Here is a 23,607-nt window from a genome sequence, read left to right on the forward strand (position 1 = left end):
CTCTGCGGGAGCCAAAGCAGCTTTCGGCCCCCGGGGCTGGTGGCGCCCTGGGAAGTAGCTTGGCTCAGGGGAAGGAGCAGGGTCCCCCGCCCGCCGGTCCCCAAAGCGGGTCCTCGGCGTCGCAGCCCCGCACGGCCCCGGGGAGGGCGCACAGCGGGGCTGCGGCCACGAGGTGGCGCCGGCGCGCCTTGGAAGCGCAGCGGCCGCTCCCGGGCCGCCCCAGCGCCGCTCTGCCGCCTCCTCCGAGGAACAATGCGGCGCCTCCGGGCGTAGCGCTGCGCGGGGCCGGACGCCGGACACCAGAGCGCGGGCGGCGCAGTGAGCGGGCGGGCTGCGGGCGCGGGTTGCCCTAGTCGAGAGCCATGGGCGCGGCGCGGCGCGGGGCCGAGGATCGGCGCGGCCCGGAGGCGCTGGGGACCCGGGCGCGGGCCCGGGGCCGCCTCTAGCCGGCACCGAGGGCGCGGGGCCGGGGATGAGGGCGCCCGCCGCGGGGAGCCCGTCTGCGCGCCGCGGCACCGTCCCGCCCAGCGAGCGAACCCGAGCAGGCAGACGCGCGGCCGGCGGTCTGGGGGCGAGCCACCTCCTGGCCCCCAAAATGTGAAGCGGGGAGGGCGGAGACGCAGAGACGGCCCGGCCGGGCGCCCTCGCCGCCCTCCGGCAGCCGCGCCGCTCCCTCCGCTGCCCTCCCAGGCCCGAGCAGCGAGGCCACCAAGCCGCGCGCTCCCAGCTTCGCTCGGACGCTGCTTCTGCCCGCAGAGGGTTCGTGGCCCGGAAGCGGCGAGAACTGGGCCCAGGACGGTGCGTCCGGCCTCGCCCGCGGCTGCTCGCACCAACAACTTTGAACAATGATCACCGTCAACCCCGATGGGAAGATAATGGTCAGAAGATGCCTGGTCACCCTGAGACCCTTTCGGTAAAGTTCCCTCCTGGTTGGTCTTTTCCCCAGGGGGGAGCGGGATGGAAGTGGGCGAGGTCGATTCCTGCGAGCGTGCAAGTCCCAGTGGCAGAAGGGGAGGTTCGCGCTTCAACCCCTGGTGATGACCAGTGGGGCTGGGCTGGGGAAAGGGATGGGGTTGGGGTTCGGGGTGCAGGTGGTGAGGGGTGTATTATTCGGGGACCTGTCCCGAGTTGGGCAGGGTTGGAGAGGAGTCGGGGTGCAGAGGTAAGAATGGGGGCAGAAAACCCCCAGGTTGTGGTCGTGGGCCCAGAAAGTCGCCCCAGCCTGCCCGCCCCTTCCCAGGCCCTCGGGGTCCTTCCTCACCCCGCGGACGGTCCCACCCGGGCGGCAAAGTTAGTGTGCGGCGCCTGGGAGCTCCCCCTCCGGTCCCTCCCGTCCCCCCTGTCTGCCCCTAGGTCGGCTATCCCCAACTCCTCCACCTGTGCCACCCTCTCCCCCGCCTTTGGTGGCACTGCTCTCCTCCCCACGGGGCTCGGGCCTGGCTCCGACGAGAGGGTCCTGAGATTAGACCAAGGACCCGCTCATCCCGGGATTCACCTCCCGATCGCAGGCGTCGGAGAGGCGGGGGCAGGGGCGGCGCTGCGGGGCTACAGGACGGCTGGAGCCGGGGCTGCGGTGGAGCGTGGCGGGCGGGTGGTGGTGAAGGCGACATGCTTCGGGCGGCCAGCACCTGGGGGCCCAGGCCAGGCAGGGCTGGGGCCGCGCAGGACTCACTGGACCCAGCCAGGGGTCCCCAGGGCCCAGCGGTGCCGGGGCAACCCCCTCTCCTCCCAGGCACCCGCGGAGCCGGCCGGCAGTGGGGTGGGGAGGGGGCGCTGCCTGTTGGACTCCCGGCGGGCCCCGAGTGTCACCCCCTGGGTAGCTGGTCAGCGAGGAAGCTAGGGGAGTGACAGCCCCGGCGCAGGGGCCGGACTCGAGACGCGGCCACAGGTGGGCTCCGGGCGCGGGAGGGAGCCCGCGAAGGCGGAGCTGGCAGGAGCCCTGAACCCTTGCCCTCCCGGTCTCGGCCAGAGCCCCGGTCCCGCCCAGCCCCACTGTGGTCTCCCTGCTGGCTCCAGACGGGGATGGGGGCGGGGAGACGGTGGCTCACCTGGCGCCCGCCTCCCAGCACACCGGGCCTGCCTGCTGGGCCGAGGGGGCAGCCCCAGGGGACTGCAGGGGTCAGGCTGGACCACTGCGGTCCAGGGGCCGGGAGGCCCGGAGTGCTGGTGCAGGCCCTGGGCGGTGATGGGGGCGTCGGGAGCCCATGGGAAGCAGGGCGGGAAGCGGGCGTCTCTGTAAAGGGCCTTGCTCCTCCAGGGAAGTCCTTGAATCCCTGAACTGACTGGGAAGGTTGGAGGGTCCTCACCCCTTCTCTTCCGACCCCATTCATGTCGCGCCCTCCGGGCGGCTGGATGTTTCCTGGAGCGATTGGAAGAAGCCACGGGACCCCAGTACCACGGACAGCGCTCGCGCCCGAGGGACTGCTTCCCTGTCTCGTCCTGCCCTGGTTTTTTTTCAGGCCCTTATCTGAAGGCAGGATTGGGGGTGGAGCTGCATGGGTCCCCAGAGTTGTGTAACTTCACCCCAGCGTCTCCCTGGGCTTCCTGGAGACCCGCAGCCATCAGTGAGTCCCTTCAGTTGAGGTGGGGGGCAGGCTCCAACCACAGCACCCCAGCTTGTTCATCCTCAAAGGCAGGCTGGGGTCCTGTTCTCTCTGGTTTTCCCAGGGCTGCTGGCAGGGTCTTTATTCCATAGGTGCCCCTGGAATGTTGCTTGAGTGGATACATAGATGGCTGAAACCATTTTAACTTGAGTCCACTCCAAATGCCCCCCAGCTGCCTTGGGGGACATTGAATCCCAGGATGGGGGGCTGGCAGAGGGAGATGCGGATGAGGTGTGTTGGGGGACTTCAGGTTCGGGGCTAAAGGGGGTAGACACTGTTCTCTTAGCACGGTTGTTGGACCCTGGCGGGCAGCCCAGGTCCCCAGCTCTAAGTACAACTCCCTCATTCCACTGGCCTCTTCCCCAGGGACTAGAGACATGAGTGGGGGAAGTCTGTCCATGTCCTCAGACTGGGAGGACAAATAGCTGATTGCCCCTGGGATCTCCCGAGCCTGGGACAGCACCTTTCCTGTGCCATGACCGTGGCTGTTGTCTCTAGAGCCTCCTGACTTCCTCCGAGGGACCCCAAGATCTGAGCCCCACCCCCAGGCTTGGTGGAATTCAGTGAGGTGTCCTTCTGCACTGAGGGAAGTGTCCCTTGTGCGGTCTCGCCTACTAAATCATGTCTCCTGTCCTTCCTGTTGAGGGTGTGGTCTTTGAGTCTCTCCTTGGGGAAGCTCCCAAGCACCTCTCTGCTTTGGGGTTCTCCTCCTCTCTGCCCAAATCTCTAACAGCTTCCTTTAAATATGGGCTGGGAATTTTGTTGTGCCTTTTATTTTCTTCTGCAATTTTGTGTTTTCTTTAATGGACCAAATTTTAATTAAATACTGCTCTGCCAGTTTCAAATAATGAAGATTAAAATGCATAAAGCAAGTCTTGCATAAAGACACAAGTGTGGAACTTGAGGGTGGGGAGTGGAGGGGCAAAGCCCGGAGGTCTCTGGCATGACTTGTGGGGCTCTCTCCAGGGAGCCTGACTCCACACAAGAGAGGGTTCCTCACCCTGATCTGGGGTTGGTGGGAGGGCACCCCTCTCGGCTCTGCTGGTTCATCAAGTCCCCTGATAGGTTCAAGGTCCCAGAAAAGCCCCAAGGCTGTGCTGGTGAGCTCAGCTCTCCTGTTTGGGGCCTAGGATTGATGAGGGAAGCAGCAGGACCCTGGGTCTAGACTTGAGGGAGGAAGGGTTCTGTGCCTTGTTCCCTGCTGTCCCCCTGGGGTTACCCCAGAGCCTGGCTCCTGGTGGATAATCAATAACTACGTGTTGAAGGCAAGAACAGGAGTCCTGTTCTGGCCAGCTCTCCCTCCCACCCAGTGTGACAGCACACACACCTATATTACATCCCTTGCACAGGTGTGAGGACACCCTGGCCAGTCCGTGGTGCAGGCTGATGACCCTGGGTGTGCCTGCCTAGGGGAGATGTGTGTTGGGGGGAGCCTGGACATGGGCTGTGTGGCCCTGCCCTGGAGATCTTACCATCTAGTAGTGGAAGTGGTTGGGGGTGTTCAAAAAAGCTCATGACTGCTGCAGCAACGCCTCTGCATACAGCACTGAAGGTGGCCTGAGTGACTGATAGGGTCCAGGTGGGCTTTGTCTGGACCAATTCCTTGCCCCCTGGCTGGCCTCGGGCCCTGCTGTGTCCGTCACTGGTTCTCAAACTTTAGCATGCAGTGGAATCTTCAGGAGACTTTGCAAAAACAGCTTGCTCGCTCCAGCCCAGAGCCTCAGATTCAGTAATTTGGGGTCTGGGCCCAGCATTGGCATTTCTAAGGAGTCTCAGGTGATGCCAACTGCTGGTCTGGGGACCACACTTTGAGGACTGCAGCTGTTAATGAACCAGCTCTGCTTGGAGGCTAGAGCCCGCCCGCCTCATGCCTAAGTGTGCGTCATTCTGCCTTGTGGTTTTTCGTGTGGCTCGGGGCCAGCATCTTGTAGTCTAGCTCTCTTTATCCTGTAGTGGGGGAGCCCTCCTGGGCCTGGAGCTCAGCCCCCATCCTTTCATTCTCCCTTGCTTCCTTCACTTATGCACTCATTCTTTTTTTTTTTTTTTGAGGCACAGTCTTGCTCTGTCGCCCGGACTGGAGTGCAGTGGCCGGATCTCAGCTCACTGCAAGCTCCGCCTCCCGGGTTTACGCCATTCTCCTGCCTCAGCCTCCCCAGTAGCTGAGACTACAGGCGCCCGCCACCTCGCCCAGCTAGTTTTTGTATTTTTAGTAGAGACGGGGTTTCACCGTGTTAGCCAGGATGGTCTCGATCTCCTGACCTCGTGATCCGCCCGTCTCGGCCTCCCAAAGTGCTAGGATTACAGGCTTGAGCCACCGCGCCCGGCCTGCACTCATTCTTAAAGCATTTGTGCATCCGGTACTTGGCGGAGCGCCGGAGCACGATGGCCCTTCCTGCCCTCCTGACCCGCCTCCTTCCTCTCCGCAGGCTTTTTGTCCTGGGCATCGGCTTCTTCACTCTCTGCTTCCTGATGACGTCTCTGGGAGGCCGGTTCTCGGCCCGGCGCCTGGGGGACTCGCCATTCACCATCCGCACAGAAGGTACCTTGGTGGGGCAAGGAAGTGTGAGATGAATGAGGGTGTCTGTGGGTCAAAGAGGAAGTGCCTCTGAGCCTAGCCCTGTACCTGGCTTTCTGGCCACCCTGTAGGTGGATGTGAGTGGAGGGGGCCTGGGCTTGCGCTGTGTGACCCTCCATGCACTTTGGCTCTGGTCTGGCAGCGGTCATCAGGCCTTCTCTGGCCTGGATTCTCAGGCCAGGCTAGGGCCTTTAAGCCAGGGTCTCCCAGGTCTCGGAAGAGGCTGCCAGTGTTGCTTCTTTAGTTGGGTGTCAGGGGTGAGAGGTCTCTGGATATTACACCTGAACCCTTGAGGCACACATGTCCTTGTCTTTGGCCCAGGCTGTGGCCATGTGGGGACGGGTCTGGCCATAGGCTTAAATGTCTTATCTCTAAGCTCTTGGGACACAGGTCCCTCCCAGGCCCCATCACTCCTTGCCCACATGATATTTGCAAGGCAGTGGAATGGAGATCAGAGCATGGGCTTTGGAGGTCTGGCGGGTCTGGGCTTGCATCCTGGTCATCACCTACCAGCTGTGTGCTGTTGGCCGAGTCACCTGGCTTCCCTACAGAGAAGGACAGCAGTGATCTTCTGCAGGGGTTGGATTGAAGGGGCTCATACGTGAACATTACCCAGCATGGTTGTGCCACATGGCACAAGAGTGACCAACTGGGAGTCCTCCTCCTGAAACTGGGCCCAGCCCCACCTCATCTCACCTAAGGAGGGGTGGGGGTCAGAACTGAGTCCTGCCCACTGTATCATGGGGGTTCTTTTGGTCACTGGTCAAAAGGAGGGACATGGGGTAATAGGGAACCTGAGGCAAGTGGGTTTCTGGAACTGTTTGAAGGCTGGCTCTGTGAGTTTTCCCTGCTCCTCTGGGGAAGTCTCTCCTTGAAGTCTACCTTCTTGAACTTGCAGAGCTTGGGTATCTGGCTCCCCCGTTCTCAGCGATGAATATTGTAGACATCCCAAGTTGAATAGGTTGTCATCTGGGTGGGTGCTGAGGGGCTCTTATTATGCCATCTGTCATCTCATCATTAGATTCATTCCTCTGGTTTCACATGCACTTCTTTAAACTTGCAAAAGCTCTCAGAAGAAATCTCACACTTATTAGTCATTCAAGCCTGAGTGTAAGTTAATTTATCCCGTCTCTGACTCGCAGAGATTCCTCAGTCTCTGAGCCTCCAAATTTTCCTCTGGTAAATGGGGATGCTAATACCCATTTCCCAGGCTCCTCGCGAGGCTGTGCTAAGATAAAGCATGGGAAGGGGCCTCAGCAGCATCTGTCAAATGGCGAACACTCCATCAATACTTAATGGATGTGTCGAGTTGGAAACAGGGGCACTGCAGCAAAGCATGTTCATGGAAGAGGACCAAGGAGGTGCTGGAACGTCTATGTAGGAGAGGCTGAGGATTGAGGTGGGCAGGGGTGGGAGGAGGCAGTCGTGAAGGTGCACCGGAAGGGTGGCTTGAGGGAGGGCTGGTGGGAAAAGTGGTGCGTGGGAAGTTGGAGTATAGACAGAGATTCATAAAGTACCTGGCTGCCACCCCTGGAAAGGGGGTGTGCCTATCTGGGTGGGCTGCTACAGAGGCCTTGAGGAAACTGAACCTCCAGAAAGGTCAGGGGTCTATGAGGTGGGAATTAGGGGTCGGGGAGAGGAGGGGTTTTTGGCTGGGTTCTGGTCTTTATGCCTATCTCCCTAAAGGGGTTGGAGAGTCAAGGTAACTCACCTACCGCATGGCTCTTGCCCCATCTGGGTGGGATCAGGCTCAGTAGTCCGGAGTACAAGGGGTGTGGGAGCCCTGCTGTGCTCCGTGCTGTGCAGTTTTGCTTGGGTATGGGAGTGGGAGTCCAACCCTAGCTGCAGGTCTGGGTCTAAAGATGGATGGAACCACATAGGGGAGAGCACTTGCCCAAGGTCATACAATTGGACTAGACGTGTGTGTGCATATGTGTGTACATGTGCATGTGTGTGCATGTGTGTGTGCATGTGCATGTGTGTGCATGTGCATGGGCTTAAACTTTTTACACAAATGAACAATCCATGCAACTAACAATGCAGATCAAGGAACAGAACATGATCAGCCCCCAAGTGTTCCCATGCCACTTCACAGTCATTACTCACCCAAAGATAGTCATGACCTGACTTCTGATCGCATAGAAGAGTTCTGCCTGTTTTTTGGACTTTGTGAGCGTGGAATCGTTTTGGGAGTCGATATGGTTTGGCTGTGTCCCCACCCAAATCTCATCTTGAATTGTAGTTCCCATAATCTCCACTTCTTGTGGAGTGGACCGTGTGGGAGGTAATTGAATCATGGGGGTGGTTTACCTCCATGCTGTTCTTGTGATAGTGAGTGAGTTCTCACAAGATGTGATGGTTTTATAAGGGGCTTTTTCCCTTTTGCTTGGTACTTCCCCTTCCTGCTGCCATGTGAAGAAGGACATGTTTGCTTCCCCTTCCGCCATGATTGTAAGTTTCCTGAGGCCTCCCCAGCCATGCTGGACTCTGAGCCAATTAAACCTTTTTCCTCTATAAATTACCCAGTCTTGGGTATGTCTTTAGTAGCAACGTTGAGAATGAACTAATACAGGAGTAGTCTTTTGTGTGTGGCTTTTCTCTCAATAGTACATGTGTGAGACTCACTATCTTGTATGTGGTTGCATACATATCTTGTATGTCACTTGCACTTTTGCACTTTTTTTTATTTTTATTTTTATTTTTTTGCTGTGTAGCCTTCCATTGTGTGAGTACACCACCATAATATATATATATTTTTTATACTTTAAGTTCTAGGGTACATGTGCACAATGTGCAGGTTTGTTACATATGTATACATGTGCCATGTTGGTGTGCTGCACCCATTAACTCATCATTTACATTAGGTATATCTCCTAATGCTATCCCTCTCTCCTCCCCCCTCCCCACAATAGGCCCCGGTATGTGATGTTCCCCTTCCTGTGTCCAAGTGATCTCATTGTTCAATTCCCACCTATGAGTGAGAACATGCGTACACCACCATATTTTTATCCATCCGATCATTGGTGGGCATTTGGTTGTTTCCAGTTTTGGGCTTTTGCGAACAGTGCTGCTATGAATATTTTAGTGCACGTCTTTTGGTAAACACATGTAGGCATTTCTGTTGGGTATACCTAGGAGTGGAGATTCTACATGTTGTAACATTGGTTCTCAGAGCAAGTTTATCCAAGCCAGTCTTTTCACATTTCCCAGGCCTCAGAAGCTGAGTGCCTGGAATACAGAACTGAAGTCTGGGAGAAAGAGGAGAAAAAGGGGCCGCTGAGAACCTGGGAGAGCTGACCGTGATTCACTTTAGATCCGGATTTGCAGTGTTCCCTGTGATTTCTTTCATACCCTTGGATCAAGCTAATTTGCTTGGGCAGACCCAAGGCAGGGACTCAGGCGGGGAAAGCAGTTTGCAATGTGGGTTTAACATCCTGATCCTGCAAGAGAAGCCCCTCAAACTACATCCCCACACAGCGCCTGGGGCAGCCCTGCCGAAAACCAAGGAGGTGCCCACATTTCCACCTAGGAGATGCCTGAGGGAAGGATTAGGGCTTCAAGGGAGGTGCTTGGCAGATTGCTTGACTGAATCAGGCCTGGGAAGGGATCTTGGAAGTTCTGGGCCAGGGTTGGGTTGTTGGATAATGCACATTTTGTTACGTAAAAGAAATCTGTGGAGTCTAGACAACCCCAGAGCAGAATCAGGAGAAGGAAACCCTCTACGGCCCTGCTATTTAGAAAAAAAAAAAAATCATTGCATTGGTCACCAAAACAATCTGTGTACAAATGGGAAAAACCATCTCTCCTCCCCGTCAAACCAGTGACAAGTGACACAAGTGACAGAAGTGGGGTCCCACATGGACTGTGGCTGCGAAGGGGGAGGGAGGAGAAGGCTTTTCTCGAAAAGAAGAGCAGGGCGTCATTCAGCCTCTTGTGGACTGTGGTCTATCTGCGGGGCCTCCAAATTCTCCTCTGTGCCTGTTTATACTTCATGATAAACTCTGCGTACTTTGGGGGATGAAATGTGACTGACATCTCTTTCTGTATTCTGCACACTCATCTGAAAGAATCGAGAGAGGAGGCTGCATGGGGAATCATGACCCAGAGATCTGACTTTATTCCCTCTTGCTGCATTTGGGCCAGGCCTGGACCCTAGGGAGGGCTTTCTGGCATTGCCCCCTCCCAGGCAGCTCTGCCCCACTTCCCACCCCAGGCCCTCCTCCTGTCTCCTACCCTTCCAGCCCTTCTCTCCTAGGCCTCCTTCCCCATGTGGCTGCAGATAGGGCTGTGGGGCTGTTTCCTGCCCTCTGACTTGTCTTGAAGAAGTAGTGGTAGGAGTCTGGGCGTGGTGGCTCATGTTTATAAGCCCAACACTTTGGGAGGCTGAGGCAGGTGGATCACCTGAGGTCAGGAGTTCGAGACCAGCCTGGCCAACATGGTGAAACCCGTTTCTACTAAAAATACAAAAATTAGCAGGCTGTGGTGGCACATGCTGTAATCTCAGCTCCTCAGGAGGCTGAGGCAGGAGAATCGCTTGAACCTGGGAGGAGGAGGCTGCGGTGAACCGAGATTGCGCCACTGCACTCCAGCCTACGTGACAGAGTGAGACTCCGTCTTGGGTTTAAAAAACAACAACAACAAAAAAAAGTAGTGGTAGGAGGCCGTGTTTTGGGAGGGGTCTGTAGGTTGGAAGTCCTTGGCACAGCTGCATGTGTCTACTGCACCCTGCCAGACCTCCCAGGCCTCCTCCAGGAATTGAACCTGGGGAAGGCTCCCTGGCTCCGTGGATGGTTCTGGCTCTGGTCCTTGGTGCTGAGGGGCCCTGGGGCTCTTCTCTCAGGCTCAGTGGATGGGGGGCCAGGGCCCGGAGGTGTGAGGGAGAGCCTGATGTGGCCTCCCACGGCCTGTCCTTGTCTTCTCTGCTGCCCGGAGCCCAGCGCCCCCGTGGCCTCAGCTGGTTTCTGCAGTGAGCAAGTCCAGAGAGACAAATGTGCACATTTCTCCAGCTGCACAAACACCCAGTCACAGCTCCCTTCTCAGTGCCAGGGAGGTCTCTGCTTTCTGGAGAGATGGGGGCTCATTCAATTTCCAATGGCAACGGGTGGGGATGGGGACAAGAAAAAGGGGACGAAGGAGGATGAGAGAGACAGAGAGAGACACAGAGCGTCTGGGGAGGGGATGGGGCCTCTGTGGGTAATAAACACACCCCGTCGGAAGATGAGAGGATCTATTTGTATCTCCCAGCGTCCCAGCTTTCCTTATTTATATGGAAATATGGAGGGAACATGTGCCTGTTCTGAGATGTATCACTGGGGCCTCACATTAAATATATTTCAATTTAGCTGACGCCAAGAGTGGTGAAGTGACTTGGGGGAAGCGATGTCAGCTGGCTCTGCTGACAGTCCCAGGGCCAGTGGTGGCTTTTAGGGGACTGGGTCACTGGGGGAAGGTCGGCCTAACCTGCTTCCCTCCTGGGCACCCACCCCCTGCCTTGTCTTTGGGCATTTTTAGAGTAGAAAATGTGCCTGGTACCCCAAGGGCTCATTGGGAAGGGGTGGGACTATCTCCCCAGGTCTCAGGACTTTCTGGAGTTCCATGCCATCTGCAGAAGATGGGAGCAGCTCCTGAGCCCCTGGAACTGGGGGGTGGGACTCTTGCTGCCTTGGTCCAGGTGGGGCTTGAAGAACTATAGATGGGGGATCTGGCTCTGTGGGCATGGTCATCGTGAAACCCAGGCTGCAATGACCCTTGCCTCTGTATGCCCTCAGGGTTTTCGTTTGTTTGTTTGAGAGAGGGTCTCGCTCTGTTGCCCAGGCAGGAGTGCAGTGGTGCAATCACGGCTCACTGCAGCCTCAATCTCATGGGCTCCAGCAATCCTCCCACCTCAGCCCTGAAAGTAGCTAGGATTTCAGGCACATGCCACCATGCCTGGCTAATCTTTGTATTTTTTATTGAAAAGGGGTTTTGCCATGTTGCCCAGGCTGGTCTTGAACTCCAGAGCTCAAGCGATCCATCCACCTTGACCTCCCCAAGTGCTGAGATTATAGGCAAGAGCCACTGCGCCTGGCCTGCTGCCAGCTTTTATAGGAGTGATTCTTTCTTTTCCCGTTTCTCGAATCTCTGGAGGCAATTAGGGGAAGTCAGAAACGGAAGTCAGGGTGATAGAGACTCAGAGCTCAGTGAGCCCAGCCCCCTCGTTTTACATGAGAGTAAATTGACTCCAAGAGAAGGACGGTGACCTGCCCACCTGTCTGGTCCGTGGCAGAGCAGGCCTGGAGTCCAGGCTTCTGCCGCACCCCTCTTGACCGGGCCCATGCCACCATGCTGCTGCTGCAGCCTCTGCTTTGTTGACTCTCAGGGGCCCCTGCAGCTCTAGGCCAGACCTCATAGTTTTTGGCCCATCAGCTGTTTTTCAGCCTGTGCAATGGGGCTGGGAGCGTGGGGTGTGGGTGGGGAGCTGTGACCGTGAGGTTTCTGGGAGGGGCTCAGGCGATGGGCAGGAGCAGAGGAAGCTTGGGGTGGGCTTGGAGAGTGGGACCGGTACAGCAGCAGACAGGGTGCCAGGCCTGAGGCACTCCAGGGAACACAGCATCACCCCAAAAGCCATGCTGTAGGCTCAGCACTAGTGGGGTGCTGCATCTGCAGGAGCGAGCTGCTGACCAGGCTCTGTGGTCAGTCAGGCCTGAGTGCTCTGGCCACAGCACCGCTACGGTGTCCCAGCTGTGGTCTGTTATTCCTTTTTTCATCTTAGTCCTTTGGGGAAAGGATACTTCAGCCTGAGCTGTGAGCGACAGCCCACCAGGGCTGCCCAGTGAGGCCAGGTAGGCTGTGTACTGCACGACTCCATGATACCCTTCAAGTGGTCACAATAACAGTGGTGCCCCTTGGACTTGTGGAAAGCAGTGGCCAGGCAGGTCATCTGAGTCCTCCAGTTTTTTTAGCTGAAATGATGGGAATCTCTTCATTTACTCTGTGCTACAAGCACTGGTTGCAAGCTCGGTATTGAATTTGGATGGTGGGCTTGGGCAGGCATCTCTGAAATGAGAGTGATCTGAAAAAGTAGACCATTGCCCCCACCTCTGGGAAGCTCAAAGAGAGAGCGAGCCATCTATATCCTGTTTTCATCCCACTACTTTGGAGAAGGACCACTCCAGCCCAAGCTATGAGCGATGGCTCACCAGAGCTGCCCAGATTAACCCATTGAGTGTGTGAGTGCGTGGGGAGGGTCTGAGAGGCTGGAGGGACCTGAGTTAGTGTCATTTCATGCTAGTGTGAAATTGCCCGGTCCCAGCTGAGTTTTTGAAAATCCACTCTGTTTTCTGTGGAGGGACTTGTGGGGAGGTCCTTTGCTGCTTCAGCTCTTGGGGTAGAGAGGAGATATGCCCATTTTCTCCAATGCCCAACCCCATCCGTGAGCCTTCCTGGGCATCTCTGCCTCTCTCTCGTGCTTTTCTTCTGCCCCCTTTTCCCCCCTGCTCCCATTCATGCCTATTCTTCAGAGCCAGGAGCCCTGTGTCTTTAAGGAAATTGCAGCTTCTCCTGTTTTGCAGCCCTAGCCTGGCTGGCATTTCCACGGTGTATGAGTGGCCCCTCCCCAGCTCCTGTGGCCTCCCTTCTGACCTCAGGCGGGTTCACCTGGCAGGGGAGCCCCACCAGGGGGTGACTTATATCAGGGTGGGAACGCGGCAGCAGTGGCTGGGCCGGCCGGAGCCAGGGAAGAAGGACAGAAGCAAAGCAGAAATGTGACAGCAGCCCCAGTGATGCAGAGGCTGCTGGCTGCCCCTGCTTAGCCCACAGCCTCTAGTTCCTTCTCTCCTCTCCCTGCTCCGCCTCTTCTCAGTGGCCTCTCTGTTGTCACCTTCCTGGTGCTGTGATGTTGGTCTGCAGATGGGGCCTGTTATTCTTGCCTTGAGACAGGGATGCTGAAGCTCAGAGCCATTCAGTGACTGCCCCGGTCACACGGGGGTCAGCAGGCAGAGGCCCCAGGCCCCTTGCCCTCCCCAGGTGGGGTGACTGCAGTGCGCTCTACTTGGTCTCGGGGCTCCCTGGCAGGGCTGAGCTTGGGCGCCCTGGTGGTAACATTCTCGGCAATGCAGCTTTCCCCAGCTTCCCCAGCTTCCCCGTCTCTCTTCCTCACTCTGCTGCCGAGGTTTCCATTAGCTCCCGTTTAAACTACTCACCCTCAAACCCTTGTCCCAGGCTCTGCTTCTGGGGAGCCCAACCCATGGCATCCTCCACTGGGCCCCTGGGCTGGCAGCCTGAGCGTCAAAGGTTCGCATCCCCAGGTGACTTGGCTCATTTTTGGGGAGTGATTTCAAGCCCAACCCATAGGGGTTTGGGAGGAGCTGAGTTGGGGATTTTAGTGCCTGGAGCCCAGCACCCTATGGACTGTGTGGAGGGGCAATGTGAAGCCTTCAGATTTAATTTAAAAGGAAGGCGAGAGCTGGCTCCTGCACACTGGCACGTGCAGCGCTAATGATCGGGAATGATTAGAAAGGAAGCCGTGGAGGATTGCAGTCTGGCTGATGGGATCCTGGTCGAAATGCCTCATTTTCATTTAATTTTCTTCTTCACAAGGTCTCCCCTGCCCAGGCTGGGAGCAGAGGGAAGAGCAGGCGCCTCAGCCCCAGGGAACCTGCCCTTGTCAGTTGATCTTTGAGAACCCAAAGACCAGCTAGAGATTCAGAACACATGCATTAGGGTTTCCTACAGGAGGGTCCAGGGAAGAGGGATGGGGAAGGGATGGGGAAGAGATGGGGTTAGGGCCCAGAGGCCGGGCAGGAGAAGGAGGGCTGGGGAAGCAACAGGGCCCTGGGCCCCTGAACACAGGCTCCCAACTTCCCTGCATGTCTGGATCCGTGAGGAGCAAGGAAAGCGCAGATTCCCGGGCCCCGGGCCCTAGACAGTTGAATTGGCAAATCTAGACCAAGGCCCAGAAATCTGAATTTTAATAGCCTGGCTAGAAGATTCAGATGCTGCTGGGTGATTGGCCACACTGCTAGGAACCCTGATCTAGAAGTCCTGCCTGGAGCTTGCTGTTTGGGGGCTCTGGGGCTTCTGTCCCAATGCTGGGCCTTCTCTGCCATCTCACAGATATGAGGGTTGTTGGGCCCCAGGACACCTCAAAGATTACATCTAAAGCTCCATTTTACAGTTGACAAAATTGAGGCCCAGAGGGCTTAGGAAATGATCCCAATGTCACATGGCTGGTGGGGACAGGGCTGCCCAGGGCTCTCACCCCACCACGATGCTGTTCTCTGCACCGCAAAGCAATGCAGCAAAGGGGTCAGGAGTGCCTGGGAAGATAGGGCTGAGGCTGGGGTCTGGTGTTGGTGCTGGGGGGCTTTGGGGCCAGCTTTGTCTGAGCTGCCCCAGCCCGGACACCAGGTGGCCTCAGGTGGCCTCCAGTCCGCTCGGGCCTCCCCTAACCATACTCACACTCTGCCCACAGTGATGGGGGGCCCCGAGTCCCGCGGCGTCCTGCGCAAGATGAGCGACCTGCTGGAGCTGATGGTGAAGCGCATGGACGCACTGGCCAGGCTGGAGAATGTCAGTGAGCTGCACCGGGCTGGCGGCGACCTGCACTTTCCCGCAGACAGGTGAGGGGACGCGGGGAGGAGGTACGCAGAGCAGGGGAGCGGTGGCACCTGCTACTCTGCCCGGGATGCTGTCCGTCATCTCCTTTTGTGAATCTGGAGAAGATTTTGACTTTATGGTAATACAGCCCAGAGCACACTTCTACCACCCAAATTTAACAACTGTTAACATTTTGTCGCATTTGTGGCCTGTTTTCCTCTTTAAATAAAACATCACAGATGAAAACTGAAGGGCCTTTTAACGACTCCTCCCTAGAGACAAGTGCCTCCCTGAATTTGCTGTGAATTTTTCCAGTCCATTCCAAGCACATTTGCACATATGTTTAATACACACACACATTATAAATGCATAGTGTGTGATTTTAACAAATTCCATGTAAGTGGCATCTCACAGTACATATTCCACTGCTTTTTTTTTTTTTTTTTCTGAGATGGAGTCTCACTCTGTCACCCAGGCTGGAGAGTGCAATGGCATAGTCTCAGCCCACTGCAACCTCCGTCTCCCAGGTTCAAGCAGTTCTCCTGCCTCAGCCTCCCACGTAGCTGGGACTACAGGCGCATGCCACCACACCTGACTAATTTTTGTGTTTTTAGTAGAGACAGGGTTTTACTATGTTGGCGAGGCTGGTCTCGAACTCCTAACCTCGTGATCCACCCACTTTGGCCTCCCAAAGTTGGGATTACATCTACTGCCTTTTAAATATTAAAAAAAAATTTTTTTTTGAGACAGTCTTACTCTGGGCTGGAGTTAAGTGACATGATCTTGGCTCACTGCAACCTCTGCCTCCCAGGTTCAAGTGATTCTCATGACTCAGCCTCCTGAGTAGCTGGGATTACAGGAGTGCACCACCACACCAGTTAGTTTTTCTGTTCTTTTTAGTAGAGATGGGGTTTCACCATGTTGGCCAGGCTGGTCTCCAAACTCCTGACCTCGGGTGATCCACCCATCTCAGCCTCCCAAAGTGCTGAGATTACAGGCATGAGCCACCCAGCCTTTTTTAAAAATATTTTTTTTGTGATGATTTTGAACTCTGTGTTGAGGGCATGTTACTAATGTACCCCTGGCCATTTTTACCAAGTAGAACTTTCTGGTTTATTTATTCTAAATATTCTCCTACTCCGGCCAGGATGTCTGAGAGCCCCAGAGTCTGTGCTGCTATCCTACATGCCCCAGCAGCATCTCCGGGGCACATGTGGCGTGACATCCAAATCATGTGTCCTAGGTATATGAGGCATCTCCTGGACCTCAGAGAACAGGAATGCAGGAGGTCAGGCCGTCCCGACTGGCCCCTAGAAGTGGATGTGGAAGGAGGGACTTTGACCCCACCCTATTCCAGGGAGACAAGCTCCACTTTCCCTCTTTTATATATTGGAGTTCTTTATGACATGGATTTGCTAAATGTATTCTAGCTGCTAAAAATTAAACTTGAAACACACTTTTAGACCATTTGCAGAAAAGCTGTTTCTCAGCCAGCGTGTGTGATGGAAAAGCCAAAGCTCTAGGCATTTCTAAAGTACGGAGTTGGGTGAAACAGAAGGAAATGCTGACCTGCAGGAGGTCACTGTGCCCACAGGAGGGTTGGAGGGACGCCTGCCTGAGTCAGGCCTGAAACACAGTGTGCCTATGTGGACTGTTGTGGGATCCTGTGCCATGTAGCCTGCTGGTGCTGGGCTGTTGGCCGTAGGGCTAACCTCTAACTGGCCTTGCCGATTGAGTGAATGTCCTGGATGCCTGGTAGGCCAACGTGGTGTGAGCATCATTACCCTCATATTAGCTGACATTTCCTCAAAGTGCACTAAGCACCTGGCATGGTTCTTACTGCATAAGTGCCGTGATCTTACCTATCTCACAAATCATCTTATAGTTTAATCTTTAAAGATTTAATTAAATCTTTACTCTCACAGAGGAGGAAACTTTTTCTCCCAGAGGAAGAAACTGAGGCACAGAGAAGTTCAGTAACTCATCCAAAGTTGCACAGCTGTAAGAGCCTGGACCCGGCTTTGGGTTCAGGCCGACTGGCTCTACAGCCCACATTTCTAAGCACTGTGCTCTTGATGATTCATTAAATATGTGGCTATGTGTGGTTTGGTTTTTGTCCCTTTCTAAGAGGTTTTATTCATTTATTTATTTTTTGAGATGGAGTCTTGCTCTGTTGCCCAGGCTGGAGACCAGCAGTGGCACGGTCTCGAGTCACTGCAGCCTCCGCCTCCTGGGTTCAAGCAATTCTTCTGCCTCAGCCTCCCAAGTAGCTGGGATTACAGGTGTGTATGACACCATGCCCAGCTAATTTTTGTTTTTTGTTTTTTGTGTTTTGAGATGGAGTCTCACTCTGTTGCCCAGGCTGGAGTGCAGTGGCACGATCTTGGCTCACTGCAAACTCTGCCTCCCGGGTTCAAGCGATTCTCCTGCCTCAGCCTCCCGAGTAGCTGGGATTACAGGCACGTGACACCATGCCGAGCTGATTTTTGTATCTTTAGTAGAGACGGGTGTCACCATGTTGGCCAGGATGGTCTTGATTTCCTGACCTTGTGATCCACCTGCCTCGGCTTCCGAAAGTGCTGAGATTACAGTTGTGAGCCACTGTGCCCGGCCTAATTTTTGTATTTTTAGTAGAGATGGGATTTTGCCCTATTGCCTAGGTTGGTCTTGAACTCCTGAACTCAGGTGATCCACCCTCTCGGCCTCCCAAAGTTCTGGGATTATAGGTGTGAGCCACCGCGCCTGGCCTACTGGATTTGTTTTTTAAAAAGATCATTCTGACTGCTGAGTGAAAACTGGATTAACAGGGTGGCAGGAGGGGAAGCAGCGAGGCTGTGGTAGAGATGAGGAGTGCTGGCAAAGGGATCTCAGCTTCCTTGGAAATCCCCCTGAGGCATGAGGCCATATTCTATTCCTCTCTGTGTGCACAGATCCTTCTTCTCTGACACTGTCTGTGTGCCCTCAGATCCAGCCCCTGCCCCCCGGCTCCATCTTTCTCCCTCGGATCCAGTCCTTTGCCCCTCTTTCATTCTTTCTGCTTTCCCGTCTGCCCCCAGCTGTGCCTCTGACGCAGCCTTTGTCCGCAGGCCTGTTCGCCAGGTCAGGAGCAGGCCTTGTTGATCTCTGTTGAGGATATTGCTGCGGGCAGCAGAGCTGAGGGTCCAGTGGACCTAGACTCCAGATCTGCCTTCTTGGGCTGGAGATGGTACTGCTGACACATCCAGTGGTTCTCTGATTTGTTCCAGTCCTGGCCTGTGCCTCCCTCCCCTGCGCTGCCCTTTGTCTCCTCCTGGGGAAGGAGGGAATTTGTTGGGGAAGGGGGAACACGTGCTACCTCCCAGCTCCCTCCTGAGAAATTGCAACCATCCATGTGGGTAGACCCCATCACACCCACAGGCAGAGCCATCAATTTCAGGGACACTGTGGTTGCTGGGAGAGAAATGGTGGGTGTGTTGAGGGCCTGTGAAAGCCACCTGCTCACACGCCCCTGTGCACAAACACTGCTGCCCCCTCCCCACCCTGAACCTGACTCCAGGTTAACCAACCTGCAGCTAGACCGGCAAGAGTCCTGCAGGAGTGCCTGCTGCTGCGGTTCCAGAAAACTCTCAGGTGCCTGCACTTGGATTCCCCACTTAGAAATTTCCTGTGGCTTAAAAAAACATCTCCACTGTTTTTCCTCAGCCCTTTTGGAAGCTTCTGGGCTGCCGCCTTCCACTCATGGCTGGTGTGTCCTCAGGGAAAGTAAATTTGTGATTTTAGCCTAGGAAAACATAATTAGGGAGGCAGATTTGCTGCAAATGGCATCGTATTATGTATCCTAAAGCCAAATAGTAATGATCTTTGAATTTTCCATAAGGTCATAAAACCACCGAAATTTGAGGCTGTCTGGATTGAGGAGGTCAGTCTGTATTTGTTGAATGCCTAGTGTGTGCAGAGTCTGGGCTGGAGATTTGAGAGCAAGTGGAGGGCACAAAAGAGATGGAATTCCACTGCATGCCCGGTGCCCAGCCTGGCCGGTGGCCGCTAGGAGTGGGGCAGACGTGGGCGGCCTTGGGCTCTGCGAGCCTCAGGTTCTTCGAGTGTGTTAGAGATGATGCTGATGGGAGGCCTGGGCCCTGTGCTCGGCGCTCAGAAGAATAGCTTGTCTCCTTTCCTTTCCTTGTACTGTTAGGGTCTAGAGAAGGGGGTGACCCAGCCATGCTGTGGGAGGCTTAGAATCACCAAGTCCCCATAGCACAGGGGGAGTTTGGAACAGCCTTGAAGGAGGGACATTTTGACTGGGGAGACAGCCAGCGCTCTGGACAGAGGGAAGGAGCAGATGACCCTGCAGACCCAGACGTGGCTGAGCCCGAGGGAGGCAGACCAGGGAGGAGGGGCTACCTGGAAGCACTGTGGCTGGAGGACCTGGTGAGTGAGGGGCAGTGGTGGGCTTGAACCCTGAACTTTGATGGCTCTAAAAACCACCTTCAGGCCAGGTGTGGTGGCTTATGCCTGTAATCCCAGCTACTCAGGAGGCTAAGGCAGGAGAATCGCTTGAGGCCAAGAGGCAGAGGCTGCAGTGAGCCAAGATCGTACCATTGTACTCCAGCCTGGGTGACAGAGTGAGCGTCTGTCTTGCAAAACAAAAAAACCAAAAACAAACAAAAAAAAACACCTTTGTCCTCTAGACTCCTCAGTTTGTATCTTAAGCTGGGGCTGTAGCCCTGGATGCCGCTGCTCTCAGAATAGGCACCTGCCGACCCACCTGAATGTCCTGGGAATGCTCAGACTTGGGGTCTCCTGGTTGCACCCAGGACCCCCTTCTCCCCCAGCCCCCATCTCAGGCTGTATCAGCGCCATTATTGCCATGGCTTGGATGCCGACCTTACAGTCACTCCTGACTCTCCTCTCTTATACACTCACCCTGTCCCTCAGCAAATTCTCCTACCTTCAGAATATACCTTAGAAGCCCACCTCTTCTCACCCCACCAACTGACCCCAACCAGCTCTTCCCAACTCAGCAGCCACTGGGGTTTTTCTTTCCCTCCCTCCCTCCCTTACTTCCTTTCTTTCTTTTTCCTTTCCTTTCTTTTCTTTTTTTACAGAGTCTTGCTCTGTTGCCCAGGCTGGAGTGCAGTGGCACGATCTAGACTCACTGCACCCTCCGCCTCCAGGGTTCAAGCAATTCTCCCGCCTCAGCCTCCCAAGTAGCTGGGATTACAGGTGTGCACCACCATGCCCGGCTAATTTTTGTGTATTTGTAGTAGAAATGGGATTTTGCCATATTGCCCAGGCTGGTCTTGAACTCCTGATCTCATGTGATCTGCCCACCTTGGCCTCCCAGAGTGCTGGGATTACAGGTGTTAGCCACCATGTCTGGCCCAGTGAGGTCTTTCTAAGTCATCAATAAGACCAGGTCCCTCCTCTACTCCCTGCTCCCTCATGGTCCCCAGCTCACTCAGGTAAGAGCCCAGGTCCTTCCAGTGGCCCCACTATGCCTGGCCCCATGTCCCTGTGGCTCCTCCTGCTGGTTCTGCCACTGTCCCTGGAACACAGTGATCTCAGGCTTTGCTTCCCCGGGCAGGTGGTAATGACACCGCACACAGCCCAACCCCAGCTCTGTCCTTTTAACAGGGGGAGTGCGTGTGTGCATGGGTGTATTTATGTATTTATTTTTAGTTTGGGAGAGAGGAGTCCTCTCTGTTCTCACTTGGGGAGGGGGCCTCCCCAGCCTCGGTGGGGGCTCTGGATGGAGCCAAGGAGGAGCTGAAGCAGAAGAGAGCAGTGCAAATGCAAGCCAGGCTGGATGCTGGGGTGGGGGCTCCATGTCCTGTGTGGTGTGTGTGAAAGAGACAGAGGCGGACACAGAGACACGGCGACAGAGAGGATCCGTCTCCCTGGCTCCGGCGCTCACGTTTCCAGCCGTGTGCACTCAGGTCTCCTGGTATGCGTGTCTGTAGGCACCTGTGTACTTGAGTCTCTGTGTTTTAAAAAGGAAAGTGATCAGTTTCATAATAAAATAACAGCCCCAGCAAGCACCCTCGCCAGCGGCGGGGAGATCAATACGCCCGTTAATTGAATGCAACTCTCATAAATCAGGAGAGGAAGTCAGAATTAAACCTCCTTCTGGAGGTGGCCTGGAGAGTAAGCAGACTGGACCAGAATCAGTGGTAACCTCGTGGGGCCAGGAGGAAGGGGCTGAGTCTCAGGGGCCTCTTTGGGGGACCATCCTGAAGGGAGTCGAGGATTGGGGCCTGCGAGGAAGCAGTGACCTGCCACTGGCCACCTGCGGAGCCAGAGTTCTCCGCTGGCCCCAGCCTGTTGCCCTAGGCCTCACCTGGTGGAGGGAACAGAGCATCTGGGTCTGGCATGTGGCCTGCAGTGTTGGCTGCCTCTTTGGTCCCCTGGGGCAGTGCCTGGAGGCTGGCTGCACGAGGTCGGCCTTGGGAAGAAGGGTGGACAGTGACCAGAGGCCTCGCTTGGTATTCTTTCACTTTCCGAGTAAGAAACGATGGTTTTGGTGGAACGCCTGGGGCATAGTGGATGTGCAGAAAATATACGGAGGCCCAGGTCTCCCATGCCAGGTGCATTGAGCTGTTTTGCAGATGCAGTGAGGAGATGCAAGGCTGGTGCAGGGCAGTGTCAGTCCTGGGAGCTTGCTGTCTGACCTTGGGAAAGCCACTATATCCGTCAGACGTCCTGGGACCTTGGGACCCAGGCAGGCTCTTGAGGTCACAGTGCCCATGGGAGGTGACTGAGCCCACAGGAGGTCACTGTGATGGGTTTGGGCCCACCAAGGGGCGGCTCCAGCAGGCAGGGAGGGGAGAGCTCTCAGGCAACACACCTGATAGCCTGGGAAGTCACCATTCCCTCTCCCCATCCCCGCCCAGAGCTGTCTGCAAACCCCTCTGGTCTCAGAAGCTGTCTCGGGCCACCGTGGGTACCTTCACTGGGATAGAGGCGTGTGGTTGGCAGGTCAGGGCACTCTTTCAGCCAGTGCCACCCAAGGGCAGCCCTCGACCCCCAGGGCATGTTCTGGATTCCAACGGACTTTGCTGCAGAGCTGGCTGAAGTAATAATTATTAATCATCATCATAATTAATGATGATAATTAATGACAATAGTAAATAATAATAACAGCCACCCTCTATTGGGCACTTCTGAACTTTGAATGTCACCAGCAGCTTGGTGAGGAGGATTCCGTCTAGGTCTGAGCCAGGCCTGTGCTGTTGGCACAGCCCCGCGGTGCCGAGAGCCGGACCAACCACGTGACAGCCACGTTTATTGGGGATGGGGTGTGAAAAAGTCCCAAGTTCTCAGTGCGGTCCCTGCCGGGCTGGGAGGGAGGTGGGATCCTTCAGGCCGCAAGTATGTCCTGTTGGCCCTGAGGGCTTCCTGGTCACGATGAATGTCTCCAGCTTTTCTGTCGAAGGCAGGGTGGGACCGGAGACCTTCCCTCCCCTCTTATTGGCCGTGCCGTGGGTGCTCTCCTGGCCTGGCTTGGGGAATAACCTGTCACTACAGGATCGTGTGCCAAGGCCTGGGGCAGACTCACCGCCACCAGGAACCCAGGCCCCACTGAGTCCTCGGTCTGAAGAGGGACAGTGAGTGGTGGATCTCAGGGTCACCCCCTCAGCAGGGGCGGTAGTCCTGTCCTCGGTCCCTCTGAGCCATTGAAACCTCGGGTGGGGCAATTTCAGGGTTGGGAGACTCACTGCTTTCTGATGTGGTCCATTCTGTCGTTGGGCAGATCTAACTGGGACTTCATCCAGAAGGGGGTGAGACCTAACTTTGACTGAATGTCCGTTATGAGTGGTGATAATAATGATAGTAATAACACCACCAATAATCATTAAAACTAGGTATGAGCGCTAGGTATGCCTAAGTATAGGTATACCTGTAACTACGTATAGGTGTCTTAGGAGTTCAGGCTGCAATAGCAAAATTCCATGGCCTGGGGGGCTCATAGACAACAGACATTTCTTTCTTTCTTCCTTTTCTTGAGACAGGGTCTCCCTCTGTTGCCCAGGCTAGAGTGCAGTGGCACAATCACAGCTCCCTGCAGCCTCTGCCTCTCAGGCTCGAGCAATCCTCCTGCCCTGGCCTCCTGAGTAGCTGAGACTACAGATGCATGCCACCATCCCTGGCTAATTTTTATATTTTTGTAGAGATAGGGTTTTGCTGTGTTGCTCAGGCTGGTCTTGAACTCCTGAGCTCAAGCAATTGGGCCACCTCAGCCTCCCAAAGTACTTGGATTACAGGTGTGAGTCACCATGCCTGGCCTCAAGCATTCATTTCTCACAGTTTTGGAGGCTGGAGGTCTGAGACCAGGGTGCCAGCCAGCTTTGGAGGGGGGCCAAACTTTGGGGGATGGTCAACTTGCTGTATCTTCACACAGTGGGAAGAGGCTGAGAGAACTCTCTGGGACCTTTTTTTGGAGACCGAGTCTCCCACTGTCACCCAGGCTGGAGTGCAGTGGCACAATCTTGGCTCACTGCAACCTCTGCCTCCCAGATTCAAGCAATTCTCCTGCCTCAGCCTCCTGAGTAGCTGGGATTACAGGTGCATACCACCACACCCAGCTAATTTTTGTATTTTTGGTAGAGATGGGGTTTCACCATGTTGGACAGTCTGGTCTCAAACTCCTGACCTCAGGTGATCCACCTGCCTTGGCCTCCCAAAGTGCTGGGATTACAGGTGTGAGCCACCGCGCCCAGCCAGGGGCCTGTTATAAGGGCACTAATACCATTCATGAGGGCTTCATCCTCATGACCTAATCACCCCTCAAAAGCCCCACCTCCTAATACCATCACATTACGGGTTAGGATTCCTTCCTTCCTTCCTTCCTTCCTTCCTTCCTTCCTTCCTTCCTTC

The 23,607-nt window shown here is 55.4% G+C and overlaps 1 protein-coding gene across 1 annotated transcript in view; it reads left to right on the top strand.

Annotated features, from left to right (window-relative positions):
• The first annotated feature begins 699 nt into the window (after positions 1-699).
• Positions 700-23,607, top strand: part of MGAT5B (alpha-1,6-mannosylglycoprotein 6-beta-N-acetylglucosaminyltransferase B) — an 87,227-nt gene continuing 64,319 nt past the window's right edge. Inside the window, exons 1-3 of the mRNA XM_026455922.1 lie at positions 700-913; positions 5,030-5,142; positions 14,630-14,777. Of these exons, the coding sequence (XP_026311707.1) occupies positions 846-913; positions 5,030-5,142; positions 14,630-14,777 (329 nt within the window). The 5' untranslated portion in view covers positions 700-845. The remainder of the gene's footprint in view (positions 914-5,029; positions 5,143-14,629; positions 14,778-23,607) is intronic.

The sequence above is a fragment of the Piliocolobus tephrosceles genome, chromosome 16, assembly GCF_002776525.5.
Source record: "Piliocolobus tephrosceles isolate RC106 chromosome 16, ASM277652v3, whole genome shotgun sequence".
Classification (NCBI taxonomy): domain Eukaryota; kingdom Metazoa; phylum Chordata; class Mammalia; order Primates; family Cercopithecidae; genus Piliocolobus; species Piliocolobus tephrosceles.